Source organism: Salvia hispanica, chromosome 3, assembly GCF_029641045.1.
Source record: "Salvia hispanica isolate PSC_SH4W2 chromosome 3, Shi_PSC_v1, whole genome shotgun sequence".
In the NCBI taxonomy this organism is placed as follows: Eukaryota; Viridiplantae; Streptophyta; class Magnoliopsida; order Lamiales; family Lamiaceae; genus Salvia; species Salvia hispanica.
Genome location: NC_142694.1, coordinates 36,106,747 through 36,123,903, shown reverse-complemented (window position 1 = coordinate 36,123,903; position 17,157 = coordinate 36,106,747). Strand labels below are relative to the sequence as shown.

Here is a 17,157-nt window from a genome sequence, read left to right as displayed (position 1 = left end):
TGGTCCTGCACATATGGAAATTTGATCATTTTGGTCCTCCGTCAACATTTTGGTCCTCTTTCTCTCAAATTGCCCCACAGTTCCACGCTTTGGTCAAAATCGGGGTTGACCGTTAGTTTTTAACGGAAATGTTGACGGAGGACCAAAATGATCAAATTTTCATATGTGCAAGACCAAAAAATTCAAAAGATAATGTTTAGGATTAAAAACATAAAATGACCATATGTTCAGGACCAATTTTAGCCTTTACTCTAATAAAAATCACATTTGGTATGATCGAGTAACAAGAAATGTACAAAAATGGACTACGGGTCCTATTTATATATATTAGTTTTATATTTAATAAAAATTGTGAGTTAAATAAGTTGGTGGAATGTGAGACCTAGGTTACCATTTATGGTAAAAATTGAAATATGACTGTTATTATGGAACAGACTGAAATGATAAAATATAATTTATAGAAAGAGAGGTAGTATATTTCAATTCAATATAATATTAATTTTATAATGTAGCTAAAATTTTAGAAATTTTATATAACTCACACATGTAACACTAGCGCGCGCGCTCACACGCACATAACAATACTACACACATGTGAACTCTTCTTCACTCCTTGCCATAACTCACTTTTAATACACATGCATATTGAGCAATATTGCACACTTTGAGACATACACACACACACTCTCGTTTATCTGTATAAAAAATAGTATGATTCGAAATATTTGGCAAATATAATTTTGAATAAATAATTTTTTTTTTTTAGAATCAACATATTAATTATTTATATTTATTTATATTTTGAATAATAATTTCATTCTTTTATGTTACTTCCTTATCATATTTCATCCCCATATCAAAATAATAGAGTAAGAGCATCTCCAATGGAGATAGGCTAGCCACACTCTCTCTCTGCCACGTCATCAGAATTAAAATTCCACCTGCCACATCATCATTTTAAGCAAATAGGCTAGCCTAAGGCTAGCCGCAATAAAAATAATTCAAAAACAACTAAATTTACGGAATTAAATTTACGATAAATTACAGAATTAAATTTACGAGACATACTAATTTCATTTTAAAAAAAGTACATTCATTAAAAAAAATTACATAATAAAGAAAAAAATTACCGCCGTGCATTCTTCCGTGCCCACAACTCTTCAATTAAATCCTTTTGGAGTTGAATATGAGCATCCACTTGGCGCATGTCGGGATGTGCCTGGAGGCGGCCGGCTTCATCGTGAGGTACCCCACGTCGTACGTTAGGGGTGTCCATTCTGTGGCTTAGACTGGCTGCATCAGTATCGTCATTGGCCCAATTAGTCAGTTGTACGTCTTCGTCTTCGACGATCATGTTGTGCATGATAATACAGGCGTACATTATAGAAGCAATGCAGCTGACATCCCACAAACGCGTTGGACCCTAAATTTCCGCCCATCGAGACTGGAGCACACCAAATGTGCGCTCCACGTCCTTGCGCGCCGACTCCTGCCGTTCCGCAAAGTAGGCCTTCCTGTCATCATTTCCGTGTCTGATCGTATTCACAAAGACGGGCCACCTAGGGTATATCCCATCCGCCAAGTAGTAGCCCATATCATGCCAGTTGCCGTTGGCCACAAAACTGACGGCCGGACCGATGCCCTGACATTGCTCGTTGAAAAGGGGCGACGAGTTGAGGACGTTTAGGTCGTTGTTCGACCTGGCTACCCTAAAATATGCGTGCCAAATCCATAACCGATAATCAACTACGGCCTCGAGGATCATCGTGGGATTCTTTCCCTTGTAGCCGGTCGTGTAGGCCCCCTTCCAGGCATTCGGACAGTTCTTCCACTCCCAATGCATACAATCTATGCAGCCTAACATCCCGGGGAACCCATGCTGCTCCCCGTGCATCTGCATCAGATCCTGACAATCTTGGGGGGTAGGGCTTCGAAGGTACTGATCACAAAATATTTCAATCACGCCCTGACAGAAAAACATCAGACATTCCAGGGCTGTAGATTCACCGATGTGGAGGTACACATCCCACATGTCTGTCGCGCCTTCGTAGGCCAACTGCCTGATTGCCGCCGTGCATTTTTGAATAGGGGTGTGGCCGGGTCTGCCAGCAGCATCGTGCCTGAAGCGGAAACACAGATATCGCTGCTCCAAAGCGTCAACGATACGCATAAACAGCTCCCTGCGCATTCTAAAACGCCGCCTGAACAGGTTGGCCCAAAACCGCGGGTTTTCTGAGAAGTAGTCGTCATATGGCCGCTGATGTGCAGCTACGTGATCCCGATCAATCACTGTTCGGCGGTGGACAACGGGTCGAGGGCGAGGTACCGCCAGTTGCAAGGCCCTTTGCATGTACCGCTCTATCTCGCGGTTCATGTAGGCCTCCAATGCCTCGTTCATTCGCTGTTCGTACTCCTCAGCATCCCCACCACTACCACCACTACTACCTCACGCGTTACTCATTTCGCGTTATTGCTCTTGTACAAAAATTTAGATAGAGAGAAAACTCGTTAAAACAAGTGGTGCAAATGAAAATGACGTGAAAATCACGAATATATAGTGTTTCAAAATTTTTAAAAAATAATAATAAAAAATTTCGCTCGCCGATCGCCAGCCTGCAATGGCGGCCAACGCATCGGTGAGCGCATCGGCCGCGTCTAGAAATAGCCGTGTGCTCGCCTAATTTCTCGCCGATTCGGCGCTGGCCGGTTGCAGTAGTTCGGCTAGCCGACCGGCTAGCACCGCGAATCGGCTAGCCGGTGGGCTAGTCGCTATTGGAGATGCTCTGAGATACCCGGAAGGCCCGAAACTACAAAACCTATCATGGTAGTTGTGTTATGTCATGTGTGAGTTATTTATTTCAAACTTTACAACGTAGTTGTGTCATGTGACATTTTTTTCATATTAATGGCTTTACAACGTAGTTGTGTAATGTGTCATTTATTGATGTGATGTGTGACATGCACTTCAAAATAAAGCTCTATAAATAGCCTCAATCATCATTCTTTCAAAGGAACATACCACCCTAAATATGAAAGGAGTAATGAAAGACACTAAGTTCGGCTCCATTCTCCAGAGCGAGGCCCTCACTCAGGTTTTCTCTCTACTCTCAACTTAATTATTATACAAATTATTTTAAAACTTGTTCCAATATTTTCATTATCAATGAAAAGTGGTATCCTATTTTCATTACAGTATATTCAGAAAACAAGTGCTTATCCCAGAGAACATGAACAACTCAAAGATCTCAGAAATGCTACCGTCGACAAATATAAATCTCGGTACGAATCATCTAATGTACATTTCTTCAACAATTTATATTCTTATATTTAAACTTTTGGCGTGCAACAAATTTCCCATGAAATAAAATTTCACCCAGATTGGGTCAAAATGTGACATGTCGTCGGAATGTACAGAACGATGGCGTCTTGGTATGAGGTGGCAAATCGGATGTTTAACAAAACCAAAACGACGTTCAAAATATACATTAAAAATTCAATTACATACTATAAAAATCCATCTAATTGGTATCAAAACCTCATTGATTTGATGCGTAGACTTGCCATTTTAACACTGATTTTCTCATATCATCTCTATATTATTTAAAATTGACAATGACAAGTAACATATATACTACTTAATTGTGAGGAATCGACTACACACTTGAAGTTCATGTATTTTTCACCACATTTAAAATAAGTAGTAAAATCAGAACTAGACTATAGTTGGTGAATTTTTTAGCTATTAACCCAATAATAATAATTGATTATAATTTGATCTTATGTATTTGATCAGGAGTCTCATGAATGTGCCGGCTGATGAAGGCCAGTTTATTTCTATGCTTCTAAAAATTATGAATGCGAAGACGACTATTGAACTTGGAGTTTTTACTGGTTACTCACTTCTCGCAACAGCTCTTGCTCTTGAAGACGATGGCCAGGTACGTAGATTTTGAGGACGAATTTTTTTTTTAGATTTATATGTACATATTATCTCTGATTAATAGTACACCAGCCCATGCAGTGTTTTTTTTTGTCTTGACTTACTTGTATAATCGTTGTTATACAGATAATCGCGATCGACCCGGATAGGGAAGCCTACGAAACTGGATTGCCGTTTATTGAAAAGGCAAACATGACTCACAAAATTGAGTTCATCCAGTCTGATGGTATGAGTGTCTTGAAGGACCTCCTCTCCAAGGTAATTAAATTACTCCTTACAAAGATAATATTAATATAAATGTGAATTTTATAATATGAAATTAAGTACTTCTATGCTACATGTTTTACTTCTCTTACTAGTTAAATTTATATCAACATTATTTATTTTATTTTAGTACGTACCAAATTATTATTAACGTACCAAATTATTTAAATTAGAGTCCAATTATTATCTAATTAATGCATTAATAGGGTTTGGAAGGGACATTTGATTTTGCTTTTGTAGATGCGGACAAACCGAACTACATCAACTACCACGAGCAATTAGTGAAGCTGGTTAAGGTGGGAGGAATTATAGCCTACGACAACACCCTGTGGTCCGGCATGGTCGCGGCGGAGGAAGACGAGATTCCTGTGTACATGAGGAGCGCGAGAGGGCATATCATGACTCTCAACTCATTTCTAGCCGTTGATTCCCGCATTGAATTGGCCCACCTTTCAATCGGAGATGGCCTCACTCTGTGCAGGCGTCTCACCTCATCATTTCCCTAATTCCCTTCCCTTTTTAATTAATAATTTAATAAATCATGTGTCATTATCGTTTCATTATGTTGCTTTATCGGTTGGTTTGGCATTGATGAGAACTGAATTCTGGTTTGATTTTCCAGCTGCTGTGTCTTTGTGATAACCAAATGTTTTGAAATGTGGAAAAAATCTCAAACGTGACAAATTGAATTCTAACTATTGCTCCTCTGTCCGCGACTAGGATTACCGTTTTTCAATTATAGAAGTCTTGGTTCATTATTACTATAAATGGTAAGAGACTTCACATTCCACTAACTCATTTCACTACACTTAAAACTAATAGTATATACAAGTGAGACTCGTATTTAGCTAACTTTCTCCATCCATTTCTCTTAAAACTCATGTTGGAAAAAAATGAGAATCCTAATAGTGAATGAAGGGAGTACAATCGAAGGAAATGAACAAACCAGGAAGAAGAATGAAAACCAAGTCAAGCCGAGAAAAGCTAGTGCTCTCAGCTTGGGAATTGTTCTCAAATATAAAACGACTTCTTACCAACGTATAAAAACACCTCTAACTCACTACACACTGATGAAGTTTCGAGAATCGAGCAAATAGCTAGACTTCTTAATTGTGCCCTAAATGATGAATGCAACAAAATTTAGAACAAAAATGGAGATGTAGTTTGTGTTTTTTTTTCCTCTCTCAAAGCTAAATGGTTTTTTATAGGCCAATGGAAACAAAAGGTATAGCCTTCAAGGTAGTAGTACTTTATAAAATTTGTTAGAAGAAGCACTACATGTGAAACCGTGAGAAAATGGAAACAAAAATATTTAGGAAAAAAATTGAGTATGCATCTATTAGTAAAATGGACATATATTCATTATTGTGAAAAAGCGAAGGTACGCAGTGGGACGAAGGCATGCGTCGTAGCTCTATATCCTTGGCCGGGACTTTATCGCGGACAAAGTACAATGTGCTTTGTCTTAGCATGTAGGACGGGGCTTGATGGCACGAGCAAGACTCCTATACTCTGCCTTCGTGCTAGATCTGATCTATCCAATCGAAATCAGAGAAGGCTATACACATTCATTTTAACCTTGACTGTGCTAATCAATATGGAGTATTAGATACTTTAGTATTCGTTTGAATGCTCTTTAGAAGATAAATAACTTTCTCCATATTATATTAACGGTTGATTTTTAACCTTACAAAAATAACTAAAATATGATCAATTACTCTCTGTACATGTAAAGAGTTTTGATACGAGCTACACGTTTTTTAATACAAAATGAATAAAATAATTAAAGATAAATATAGAGAAAAAAGTTACTCCATATTTAAATATTATTAGTAAAAATGAAATTCACTTTATTAGAAAATTCAATTTTTCATAAATAGATAGAGACTAATTTTAATAATTAGATTAAAATTTTAAAAAAATGTAACTATTTTTTTTTTATAAAAATAGTACTAATAATTTTAAGAAAATTTTAGGCCAGCTTGTCGTTGAAAAGCAAAGCTATCCGTCTCCGGTTAATTGTCATTCTTTTCCATTTTGGTTCGTCACTTAATAATTGTCACACTTAATTTTTATCATAAATGGTAAGTAGGTTTCATATTCGACTAACTTACTTCACTCACATTTTATTATAAAACCAATATAAAAAAGTGGATCTCACGTTCCACTAACTTTTTCAACCAACTTTTCTTTATATTTTTTTAAACTCGTGTCCGATCAAAAGAGTGAAGATTAATTGCAGACGGAGGAAATATATCTTACGACTTGTAACTTTAAAAAATTATAGTAATGTATAAAAGGATGTACATGTAATAGTTACGTATTTAAAAGATTCCAATGTTGTTGAGGACACCTAATCTACACAAACGGCAACCCATATTAAAAATGTGATTTTAGTTTTTGCTATAAAACCGCCTACCCAAAAAAGTTCATCATGATAAATTGATAGTGGAGCATACCTTACCTTTATCTTCTAAAAATTAATCGTTACATTGATAGTGGCATACCTTCATCACTGACTTATTGTACTTATTCGATAAACCTAGCTAGTACTATAAACGATGGTTAACATTAAATATTTCGAGCACTTGGACAATTACACCGTTTTAGCAGTTAATTGATACCTCTATTAAAAAAATATAGTTTTTTTATATTTAGTTTATAAATCAAAATTAGTATAATTTCTCTTTATAATAAATTATTTTCTTTATTAAAAAAAACAGCATTATTTACCAACCACGGTATATAAGGATTTATATATATACAAAATTGGGTTAATTGTGATGCCTACATTGAGTATTTGACTTGCCCACCCATTGGAATGCATGCTGCCAACTTAATACTCATAATTTTAATAATAATAGTAGTATTAAAATAAAAATATGAATATCATAACAACTCACCTTCATGTTGCTCGATTTCTATGGGTTCTCATTTTGAAGTTTATTCTTAATTTTTATTGCCCTTCACCAAACTCAATCATGATTTCTCATTTTTCTAAATGGATTTTACCAAACTTCGAATCCCACTTCTATTTCTTAATAGATCCTCACCAAACTCATGATTTGTTTGATGACCTGTCACTAATTGTATAAACATTTATTTTATTTGGAGGATGAAGATTTTCATATTTGTAGCCTACATTTGTGTTCATAGTAATTAATAATTTAGGGGACTGCCATCGAGTTGTCTCATTCATGTGTAACCAAGCAATTAATGTTATCAAATTCTTGCAAATAATTAATTATGTGATACTTAATGAGATGGTGGTTGTTGGCCGGGGGAATCTCCATGACTTAACAACCCACCCAAACTCAAATATAAAAAATTAAAAAGTAAACTATGAATATTGCTCCATAAAACTATAAACTTTGTCTAAAATTTGGTATTTCGTACGAACTTTGAAATTGGTTTATAATATCACAAACTTTGCATTTTATTTTGTATTTTTCATAGCATGTCTTTCACTATATTTGACTAACTTACGAGGCTTTTTTTATCATACTTGACACAATTAAATCATGTGATTTTTAACGTGACTTTCTATCCTACATGTTATGAACATAAAAGGTGGTTTAAAATATCATAAAACCTATCACGATTGTTCATGTAAAATAAGATTTTGTTGAAAATATTTTATTTGAGTCAGTTTGGGAAATATCAAACAAAGTGCAAAGTTTATGATATTATAGACCAATTTCAAAAATCATGGAAAATAGTACTCCCTTCGTTCCATAATAATAGAGTCATTTTGTCATTTTAATACGTTCCATAGTAATAAAGTCATTTATCTTTTTTAGTAAAAGTCAACACATTTTTTCAGACCAACCTTGCTCTCTCTTACTTTTTTTTCTCTTCATCTCTTTACTTTTTTTCATTTTTCACTTTATTCTCTCTTTACTTCACTCACCTAACACAATTTTTCTTAATCTCCGTGCCGAGAAGAAACGCCTCCACTACTATGGAACAAAGGAAGTACTAAATATAAGACAAAGTTTATGATTTTAGGGATTAATATCTCTTAAATAAAATACAGTGTATATATGAGAGTAGTTGCTGTAGTGTATTTGTGCGTGACATTTCTTCCAAATAGAGTCTTTAATCTTTATAAATAGCCTCATTCTTTCAAACAAATACACCATCCCTTCATTCATACCTAACTTATCATTCATCTTTATTAGCTTAATTTGAAAATGAAGGATAAGTTCTATGGCTCCATTCTTCAGAGCGAAGCCCTGGCTAAGGTTTTCTTTCTACTCCCTGCTTAAATTAATTTTGCATAATATTTTAAAACTAGCTTATTTCAATGTTTTTCTTTATTAAGTACATATTTCATATTAATTTTTTTCAGTATATTCTGGAAACAAGTGCCTATCCTAGAGAGCACGAACAACTCAAAGAGATAAGGAATGCTACCGTCGATAAATATAAATTTTGGTAATATATAAACCAAACATTTATAGTAGTTTTTAATTAATAAAATAATTGTAATAATCAATTGATGATTAATCAGGAGTCTTATGAATGTGCCGGCTGATGAGGGCCTGTTTATTTCTATGCTTTTGAAAATTATGAATGCGAAGAAGACTATCGAAGTCGGAGTTTTTACCGGTTATTCGCTTCTCTCCACAGCTCTAGCTCTTCCCGATGACGGCAAGGTATGTAAATTTGGAGGATGAAAAATAAAATAAAATAAAATAATTGAGTTGTATATGTATGTATACTCATTGAGGAATCAAAGTTCACGTAGTTTTTTTTTATCTTGACTTACCTCTCTGATCGTCGTTTTATAGATAACCGCGATCGACCCGGATCGGGAAGCCTACGAAATTGGATTGCCATTTATTGAAAAGGCAAACATGGCTCACAAAATTGAGTTCATCCAGTCGGATGCTTTGAGTGTCATGAAGGAACTCCTCTCCAAGGTAATTAATTACTTCTTACAAAGATAATATTAATATAATTGTGAATTTTATAATACTGAAATAAAGTAATTGGTTCTGATTAAGAGTCCACTACCTTACACCATTATTGGTTGGCCGGTCGCATATCTCTTTTCGTTGTAGCAATTAACTAATTGTTCATTTTCTATTCCAATAGTGCAAACGTAAACTTTGTTGGCATATGATAAATATTTTAATAGTTCATTTTCATTATGCTATATATTTTGTCTCCCATGAATGTTAGTAGTATTATTTACTATTTTATTTTATATATTTATTTTATTTTAAATAATTAAAAAATTATTATCAATATTATTAATTTAACAAATTACTTAAATGAAAGCATGATTGTTTAACTTCATTTAAATAAATAAAATAAAATAAATTTTAATTTATATGTAATTTATTAAATTAATAATGTAGATTATATTAAATTAAAATAAAAGCATAAACAAAACTAATATTCTTAGTACTCAAATAAGATGCAGCATAACATTTCTCATTAACTTCGAATTCATAAGTTCTACTCCCTCTATCTAACAGTATACTATGTCCCATTTTTTATATAGATATATCCACTATCACATGTTCCATTATTCTTTGATATAGTAATTAGTAATTGAGCCGAACATCTTTATTAACCTATTTTACTCCAAATTTATTGTGAAATCGAACTAATATGTAAAAGTTAGACTCACGTATCATTAACGTTTTACATTTACGTTTCTTTCATATTTCTTAATATATGTGTCGAATCAAAGTGATACACGTAATTGACGGGAAATTAATGAATTAATAGGGTGAGGAAGGGACATTTGATTATGCATTTGTTGATGCGGACAAAGAGAACTACATCAACTACCACGAACAACTGCTGAAGCTGGTTAAGGTAGGAGGAATTATAGCCTACGACAACACGTTGTGGTCCGGCACCGTCGTCGCGGCGGAGGAAGACGAGATGGATGACTTCTTGAGGGGTTGCAAAGATCATATCATTGCTCTCAACTCATTTCTAGCTGCGGATTCTCGCATTGAATTGGCCCAACTTTCAATCGGAGATGGCCTCACTTTGTGCAGGCGTCTCATCTGATTATTTCCCCTCCTTTTTATTTAAATATTTACATCATATGCAACTCTAATTTTATCTCGCCTTTTTTATATCTCTATCTCTATACAAAGGTTTCATTTCTTTGGAACTTTTACCAATGTAATTTGTTTTTTTAAAGAAACGTGACTCCTTCGATTATTTTGCTTGTTTTTTAATTTTATTTTCTTCGTTGGTGACTATTTTATATTTAAAATTTGGACTAGTTTGTTTGGAGGACATTTGATAAAACACACATTTTAGTGTTTAGAATTCATATCCAGCTTTGGCATTTAGCCTTTGGCATAAAAGCCTTCATATAATGATTGGACCTTATTGGGCTGGCCTAATAAAGAATCAAGTCCATTAAGGATGTACAAAATATGATTAATTAGGTTATATTTGAAATATTTTCGTTAAAAGAACAATAACAGTCCATACGAATATCCCTATTCTTTCTACTACCAATGGTCTTAGTAGTAGACAATACAAATTTTAATTAGTAAAATAAATATAAGAAAAAAGTAAAAGAACAAGAATTTTTAAAATGAAAGATTGATTAATTTTTTTGGACACACAAAAATGAAAAAAAAAACATGATTATTATTTATTAGGCATAAAACAAAATTATAAAAGGCTGCTAAACTTAGATTTACTTCCGTTCTTCATCTGAAATTCATTAATAGTGACAGCCTTCCGATGTCAACAACAACTAACTTTCTTTATTGTATCTGACTCCACGAATTCTAAATACGGAATCCCGAATAAGCATGTGTACTGAATGAGATCATTATTGAAGGACTATCATATAGTAGCATGTTAATTGCGTTTGCCAACTGTTGTGTAGTCACAATTGAGGAACACCCACCACGTCATTTAGAAATTATAATATGATCAGTTATTTGGTCTCTAGACTTGTGAAGCACTCATAAATATTTATTGCATACATGTGTGAGCACCTCTCAACAGACAAGGTGACTACGTGTGTATTCCATGTTTTTAAAAAAAAATATGATTGACTTTAATAAGAAAAAACCCAAGGTTTAACATCGTTCTCGTTTACCTGCGCCACCTAACAAAAACGTAGTGATAACGAAATGCTACCAAGCAATCTAACTCTAACACTAAATCTACATTAAATGAACTTTTAATAGAAACATGCAATGCACTAGTTTTGTCTCTAAAAACTCATCAATAGTCAAGGTAAAATGTCCTTTTTTGGACAAGGCATCACTAATCTTAATGTCGTCATTATGTCCAGAGAAATAGGGGGAATGTCTTTCTTTTTTTTCTTTAATCATACAAAATGCAGATAATAGACACTAGCAAAAGAGTTAGTGAGACATATTCTAGTGGTTTTTCATTCATAGTTTGACTAATATTGGTGAGTAATAGCAGTACCTCTCCAATAACATAACATTAGTAAATGTGACTTTACTAATTATCTGAGATAAAATGAGTAAGTTTCCAAGAAAAGTGGATTCTCATATGATAATCTAATACTACAAGATTCTCAAGCACAAATATAAGATGCCTTACCATTTCTTTTTCCCCTTTTTCCAGAGAGCTTTGCTTGAGAATCAAGTCCTGCTCAAAGCAAAAAAAGAGTGATGAGACCTCACAATCATTAGAAGCTCAATTGTGATGAGAGAATCAAACCATCATCTCATCTGTTGACACAAAACACACTAGAATTAACCTTGACAGTAAAGTCGGAAAACAAACCTCAAAGATCAAAAGCAACAAAGAATCCTTGAGCCTAAAGTTCCACTGTCACCCACCAGTGAAACCTTATCTTTCAAGCAAATATTCACTCCCAAAACCAAAGTCCCACCTCACTATGGTCCCTCCATCTCTCTACTTTTTAAAACTGCTCTTGTGGTACGAGACAACACTAGTCGCTTCTAGGAAACGACTGCTAAATCTCTAGTCTTTCATCATCTCATCACAACAGATTCTCTTGATGGGATCCTTAGAGAAATCAAATGGTGGGATGGGAAGTTTAGCATTGCTGGAGACGTCGTGTGGCTACTTGCTACAAGAATTACAGGCATGTCTTTATACGAATTTTTTAACCTATGGCAATGTGATCAGTCAGATTGCTCACCGGATTGTTGTAACACGGGCCTTTCGCTTGCAGATCATATGGGATGAAATCGGAGAAGACAAATTAGAGCGGGAAAAGTTTCTGCTGGATCTTGAACAGGAGTGCCTCGAGATTTATAGACGTAAAGTTGACAGAGCTAACATTTCACGAGCTCGACTACATCAGCAGCTTGCAGAATCCGAGGCTGAGTTTACGCATCTCCTCCTCTCCCTTGGAGAGAGATCACTGCCAGGAAGGGTAAGATATACACTACAAACCAGTTAAATCGAAACCTTTGTATAAGCAACTCATTCAGTACTGTATCATGGAAGAGCCAATATAGTTGTAGCTCTTGGTCATGATCACATAATTTAACAGAAACCTAATAATATGAAACATGAAAAATACTCTCAATGCTTTCTGCATGAAGATCAAGAGACAATCATAATGTTAAAAAAAATGAAAATATTGCAATTATGTAAAAAAACTAATTTAAAACATCTATTAATGTAACATTACAGGGGAAGGAAGCTTGACAATCTGATATTTTTGCATTACAGCAAACAATATTTATAGATCTTAGCAGGAGAAAAGCTTTAAAATATGTACTGTTATGTTTTGATTCAAGTACCTTTTTCATCCTCGACAGCCAGAGAAAATGGAAGGAACGCTGAAAGAGCAACTGAATTCTATAACCCCAGCACTAAGAGAGATGCAGTTAAGGAAAGAAGAGCGAGTAAAGCAATTCCGTGTTGTACAAGGGCAAATTCATAAAATTTCTGCAGAAATTGCAGGGTGGACAGAGTATAACGATTCAACATCACCTGTTTGTGTCAATGAGAATGATCTTTCACTTAAGAAACTTGAGGAGTTCCAAAATGAGCTTCAGAGACTTCAGAGTGAGAAGGTACTCTAGTGAAAATATGTTGTTAGGGGCTAAATAAAAAATTGAGAAACCAATCACTTTTATTTGTTTTCTTGCATGTTTGTATCCCTATCAAAAGAGCGACAGACTTCAGAGGATGGAAAACTGCATAAGCACAATTAGAAATTTGTCAGCCACTTTAGGAATGGATTCTTCATCGATCATAACAAAGGTGCACCCAAGCTTGAACGAATTATCAGGATTGTCAAAGAACATTAGTGATGGTATCCTGGAAAAGCTTGATAGAACAGTGAAGTCCCTTCAATCAGAAAAACAAACACGGTTTAACAAGGTAATTGATTTTTTTATATCTTGTGCAAATTTCAGATAGTAAGCTGGTTCAAATCAAAATATATGTATGATTTAGCATATTAACTATATTTAGTTGATTTATTTATTCAGCTGCAACAACTTGGTAAAGCATTGTCTAATTTGTGGAGTCTCATGGATACACCCTATAAAGATCGTCAAGAATTTCTGCGTGTTGCCAATCTATCATCGATGGCATCAGCGGAGATATCCACTCCCGGAAGCCTTACTCTTGACATGGTGCAGCAGGTATACCGTCAGATACTTCTCTAGAATTATATGCTAGAAATGATTTAATTTGATTATAAATCGTTTTCAAGGCTGGCACTGAAGTGAAGAGACTGGATCAGTTGAAAGCAAGCAAGATGAAAGAGTTTTTCTTCAAGAAACAAATAGAGCTCGAGGACATATGCAGAAAATCACACATGGAAATACCATCGAGATCGGAGATGGAAAAAATAATCAGCCAAATAGACTCTGGTAAGACTGAATTTTTAGAAAGAAAATTTTTAGTTGTAGCTCATACTCCTATATCACATTTGACCCATGGCCATACATATAAAAGGGGAGATTGATCATGCCGATCTCCTCACAAGTGTGGATGAGCAGATATCAAGAGCTGAAGAAGAAGCTAGTAGCAGGAAGGTGATCATGGAGAAGGTTGAAAAGTGGATATTGGCATGTGACGAGGAGCTCTGGTTAGAAGAGTACAGCATGGTCAGATTCTTCTCTTCTTCATTTAAATACAAATACATTAAGAACCCCTTCAGCAAGAAAATCTTAGCTGCTAATTTCCCAATTCAGGATGAAAATCGCTATTCGGTTAGCAGAGGTGCTCATAAGAACCTTAAAAGAGCTGAGCGAGCCAGATTGATGGTCAACAAGATACCAGGTTAAGAGTTATCTCCATGATTATTACTAATGCATTATTTTGTACTAGAATGAAAGACTAAACCAACTAGATGAGTTTAAAAGGGTTGATAACCATATTAAATTTGTCTGTTTCATCCTCCTGGCAGCTTTGGTGGACTTGCTGATATCCAAGACTAAGGACTGGGAAGATGAAAGAAAGAAAGTCTTCTTGTATGATGAGGTATACTGTTCGGAATAGCTACTTCAGTGAATCATTCTTGTAAGCATAATGAATACGTACCATCTTCCCATGTGATCGGGGAATATAACAAGTAAAAGTTATCTATATAGAAAGCTGTGGAACAGTGAAGACACATTCTTGGATATATGATAGACATGGTATTCATAGAAGTGATGAAATTGTAGTGTTAAACTGGTTAGGTAGATAACGTTCCAGCAGAGAGAACACTCTCAGGATAACTTATACACACTTGAGTTGGTTTTTCATTTCATGATCATGCACTTGTTCAGTTTTCTAGGAAACTAACTTTGATTTCATTCACAGAATGATCAGAATCCAAAGCCTTTTATGCCTCATTATTCAGCTTTGCAATGTTTCTGAATAAACCTTTGTACTAGAACTAAAATCCGGACTTCAGGTTCCTCTACTAGCAATGCTTGAAGAGTACCATATGTTGAGAAAGGAAAAGGAAGAGGAGAAACAAAGACAACGGGTAATATCTTCAGAACCTTTTTCATTCTCATTCACTAATCTCTCCATACTCCCTTATACTACTATAAACTGTGATTATGGCATTTTTAGAATATTTCAATACACAAGGGTGATCTTAAATGCAGGAACAGAAGAAGGTACAGAGTAAAGTAGTACCTGAGCCTGACAGCCCATTTGGAACAAGGCCAGGCACTAGCAGTCGGCGTCTTTCTGATAGAAGCATAAACGGAGGCTTTGGAAGTGCAAGCCCTCTAAATAGAAAATCTTCCCTGGGCTTACAGCCCATGGGACCAAGCAGCATCAACTCACCAAGTCGAGGCGTATCTCACATAACAAGAGGAAAGAAAACAAACAGAGAAAGGGCATACAGTCAGAAAGGCTTTTCTTACCATCTCAGAGAGGATACAGTGTCGGTTGTCTCGTCATTTTCTGGCCCCTTCTCACCATAGGATCTCGGGTGTCCACCAAGAAATCATTAATCTGTCATTAATCTGTATAATCAGTTTACATTCTCTTATAGCATAAAAAGAGTTGTACCCGTAAATAAATTAATGGATCATTTCACAAGATCTAAAGCCTGCATTTGCACATTTTCTGCAGCATTTAACAAACAAAACCATTTCATTTTGTAGAGAAAATCACAAGCCACAAATACTTCATAATTTAAAGCAATTTAAACATATTGAACTGATTTATCCAGAAACGCAACTTTATAAAGTCTAATATAATCACGATTGCACATGATTGTTGATCAGATTAAGCACCAAAATATCTAATATCCATAAACTTAAGTCAAATTAAGAATTGAAACAGGCTCACAACACCATCCCCTAGAACAAGAATTGATATGATTTCATCTATGAAAACCTAATACCAACAGAAATTTTAATCAGCCTTTGTATTTTTTTTGAAAGAAGGCATCAATTGAACGAGTGGCAGAAGGAACGGGCTTCTTAACTGGCCGCGATTTAGCACGATCTCCCGGGATATTCTGATCGTTGGGGCGAGGACTCATCGGGAGAGAATCGAGCAGAAAATCAGCAGTCGGACGGTGTCGTTTGACAGCAATTCGATTGTGCTCGACTGCTATAGCCTTCCTCTTCTTCTCGACTGATGCGTCTCGTTAATGTTGGCACGGTCTTCTTCTATATATATATATATATATATATATATATATAGGATTGTGATCAATTGAGATTATTTAGGCTAATTGAGAAATGAGATGCAATATCAGCCATTCATTTTTATTAAATGAGTGGTCCAGATTTTGCCACACAAAAAATATTTTTAGATTAATTTATTATGAAATGGTAGATTGGTAATTTCATCAATTGAATTCAACGAGAGAAAGCACTACAACAGCTGCTCCAAATCCTTCTTCTCTAACAGCTGCTTCTCCACGATCATATCCACCATTGACTGCCAGAAATTCCCCAGCGGATCCTCGGATTTCTTCACGATCGCGAAGCTCTCCTTCACCTTCCCCTCCACTGTGCACGGAATCAGCTTCTTCAGCATCGACAGGTTCCCCTCCGCCGCCGCTCGATTCGACGATCGAGATGATCTCCTGCTCCGGCGGCGGGAATTTCTAGGGTTTGCAACGTGCGATTTCTCTCCGATCGGATGTAGATCGGAGGAGGATCGCGAAGATGAGGAGGCGAATTCCCCTCCGCCGCCGTCGATGCTCCGAAGAAAGTCGTCGAGCTTGGCGACCAGATCTCAAACCTCACCCTCACCGACGCTCAAAAGCTCGTCGAGTACCTCAAGGACAAGCTCGGCGTCTCCGATGCCTCCTTCGTCTCCGCTCAAATCGCTGCTGGAGATCGTCTTCGGCGAGATCTGCAGTAAGACGAGCTCGTGCACGCTGAAGCTGCTGGTGCAGATGCTTTTATTTGCTTCGTTTCTGTTTCAGATCAACTCCAATATGTAAGTTTTGCTTTCATTTGCTTCGTTTCTGATCCAATTTGCTAGATTTGTTTGTGAAATCAGTGTCTTTGCTTCGTTTTGCTTGATTTCGAATC

General features: G+C 35.7%; 3 protein-coding genes and 1 long non-coding RNA gene across 9 annotated transcripts; 3 read left to right on the top strand and 1 right to left on the bottom strand.

Annotated features, from left to right (window-relative positions):
* Positions 1-3,014: 3,014 nt before the first annotated feature.
* On the top strand, positions 3,015-4,825 carry LOC125217009 (flavonoid 3',5'-methyltransferase-like). Its single transcript, XM_048118827.2, has 5 exons — positions 3,015-3,092; positions 3,194-3,279; positions 3,794-3,938; positions 4,067-4,198; positions 4,411-4,825. The coding sequence occupies exons 1-5, from the start codon at positions 3,030-3,032 to the stop codon at positions 4,708-4,710; spliced, it is 726 nt and encodes a 241-aa protein (XP_047974784.1). The 5' UTR covers positions 3,015-3,029; the 3' UTR covers positions 4,711-4,825.
* A 3,464-nt stretch (positions 4,826-8,289) lies between these two features.
* On the top strand, positions 8,290-10,393 carry LOC125211759 (flavonoid 3',5'-methyltransferase-like). Its single transcript, XM_048111679.1, has 5 exons — positions 8,290-8,448; positions 8,556-8,641; positions 8,718-8,862; positions 8,998-9,129; positions 9,947-10,393. The coding sequence occupies exons 1-5, from the start codon at positions 8,398-8,400 to the stop codon at positions 10,235-10,237; spliced, it is 705 nt and encodes a 234-aa protein (XP_047967636.1). The 5' UTR covers positions 8,290-8,397; the 3' UTR covers positions 10,238-10,393.
* Positions 10,394-11,565: 1,172 nt separating this feature from the next.
* LOC125212305 (uncharacterized) lies at positions 11,566-16,263 on the bottom strand. Of its 4 annotated transcripts, none has more exons than XR_016136589.1 (5): positions 16,095-16,263; positions 15,526-15,616; positions 12,339-15,410; positions 11,957-12,266; positions 11,566-11,818 (listed from the first exon to the last, which is right to left on the bottom strand). It is a non-coding gene; the product is annotated as an uncharacterized LOC125212305 (long non-coding RNA). The 4 variants fall into 4 exon arrangements; XR_007174641.2 differs by having other exon boundaries at positions 12,339-15,405; XR_016136590.1 differs by lacking the exon at positions 16,095-16,263 and having other exon boundaries at positions 12,339-13,347; positions 15,293-15,410.
* LOC148930636 (65-kDa microtubule-associated protein 8-like) lies at positions 12,141-15,711 on the top strand. 3 transcript variants are annotated; one of them, XM_089067463.1, is made up of 11 exons: positions 12,141-12,281; positions 12,372-12,575; positions 12,967-13,224; positions 13,322-13,534; positions 13,645-13,800; positions 13,872-14,031; positions 14,117-14,268; positions 14,356-14,443; positions 14,571-14,644; positions 15,063-15,137; positions 15,262-15,711. In XM_089067463.1, the coding sequence occupies exons 1-11, from the start codon at positions 12,195-12,197 to the stop codon at positions 15,583-15,585; spliced, it is 1,791 nt and encodes a 596-aa protein (XP_088923589.1). In that variant the 5' UTR covers positions 12,141-12,194; the 3' UTR covers positions 15,586-15,711. The 3 variants fall into 3 exon arrangements, with proteins under 3 accessions (XP_088923589.1, XP_088923588.1, XP_088923590.1); XM_089067462.1 differs by having other exon boundaries at positions 14,117-14,443; XM_089067464.1 differs by lacking the exon at positions 15,262-15,711 and having other exon boundaries at positions 14,117-14,443; positions 14,969-15,102.
* Positions 16,264-17,157: the final 894 nt, after the last annotated feature.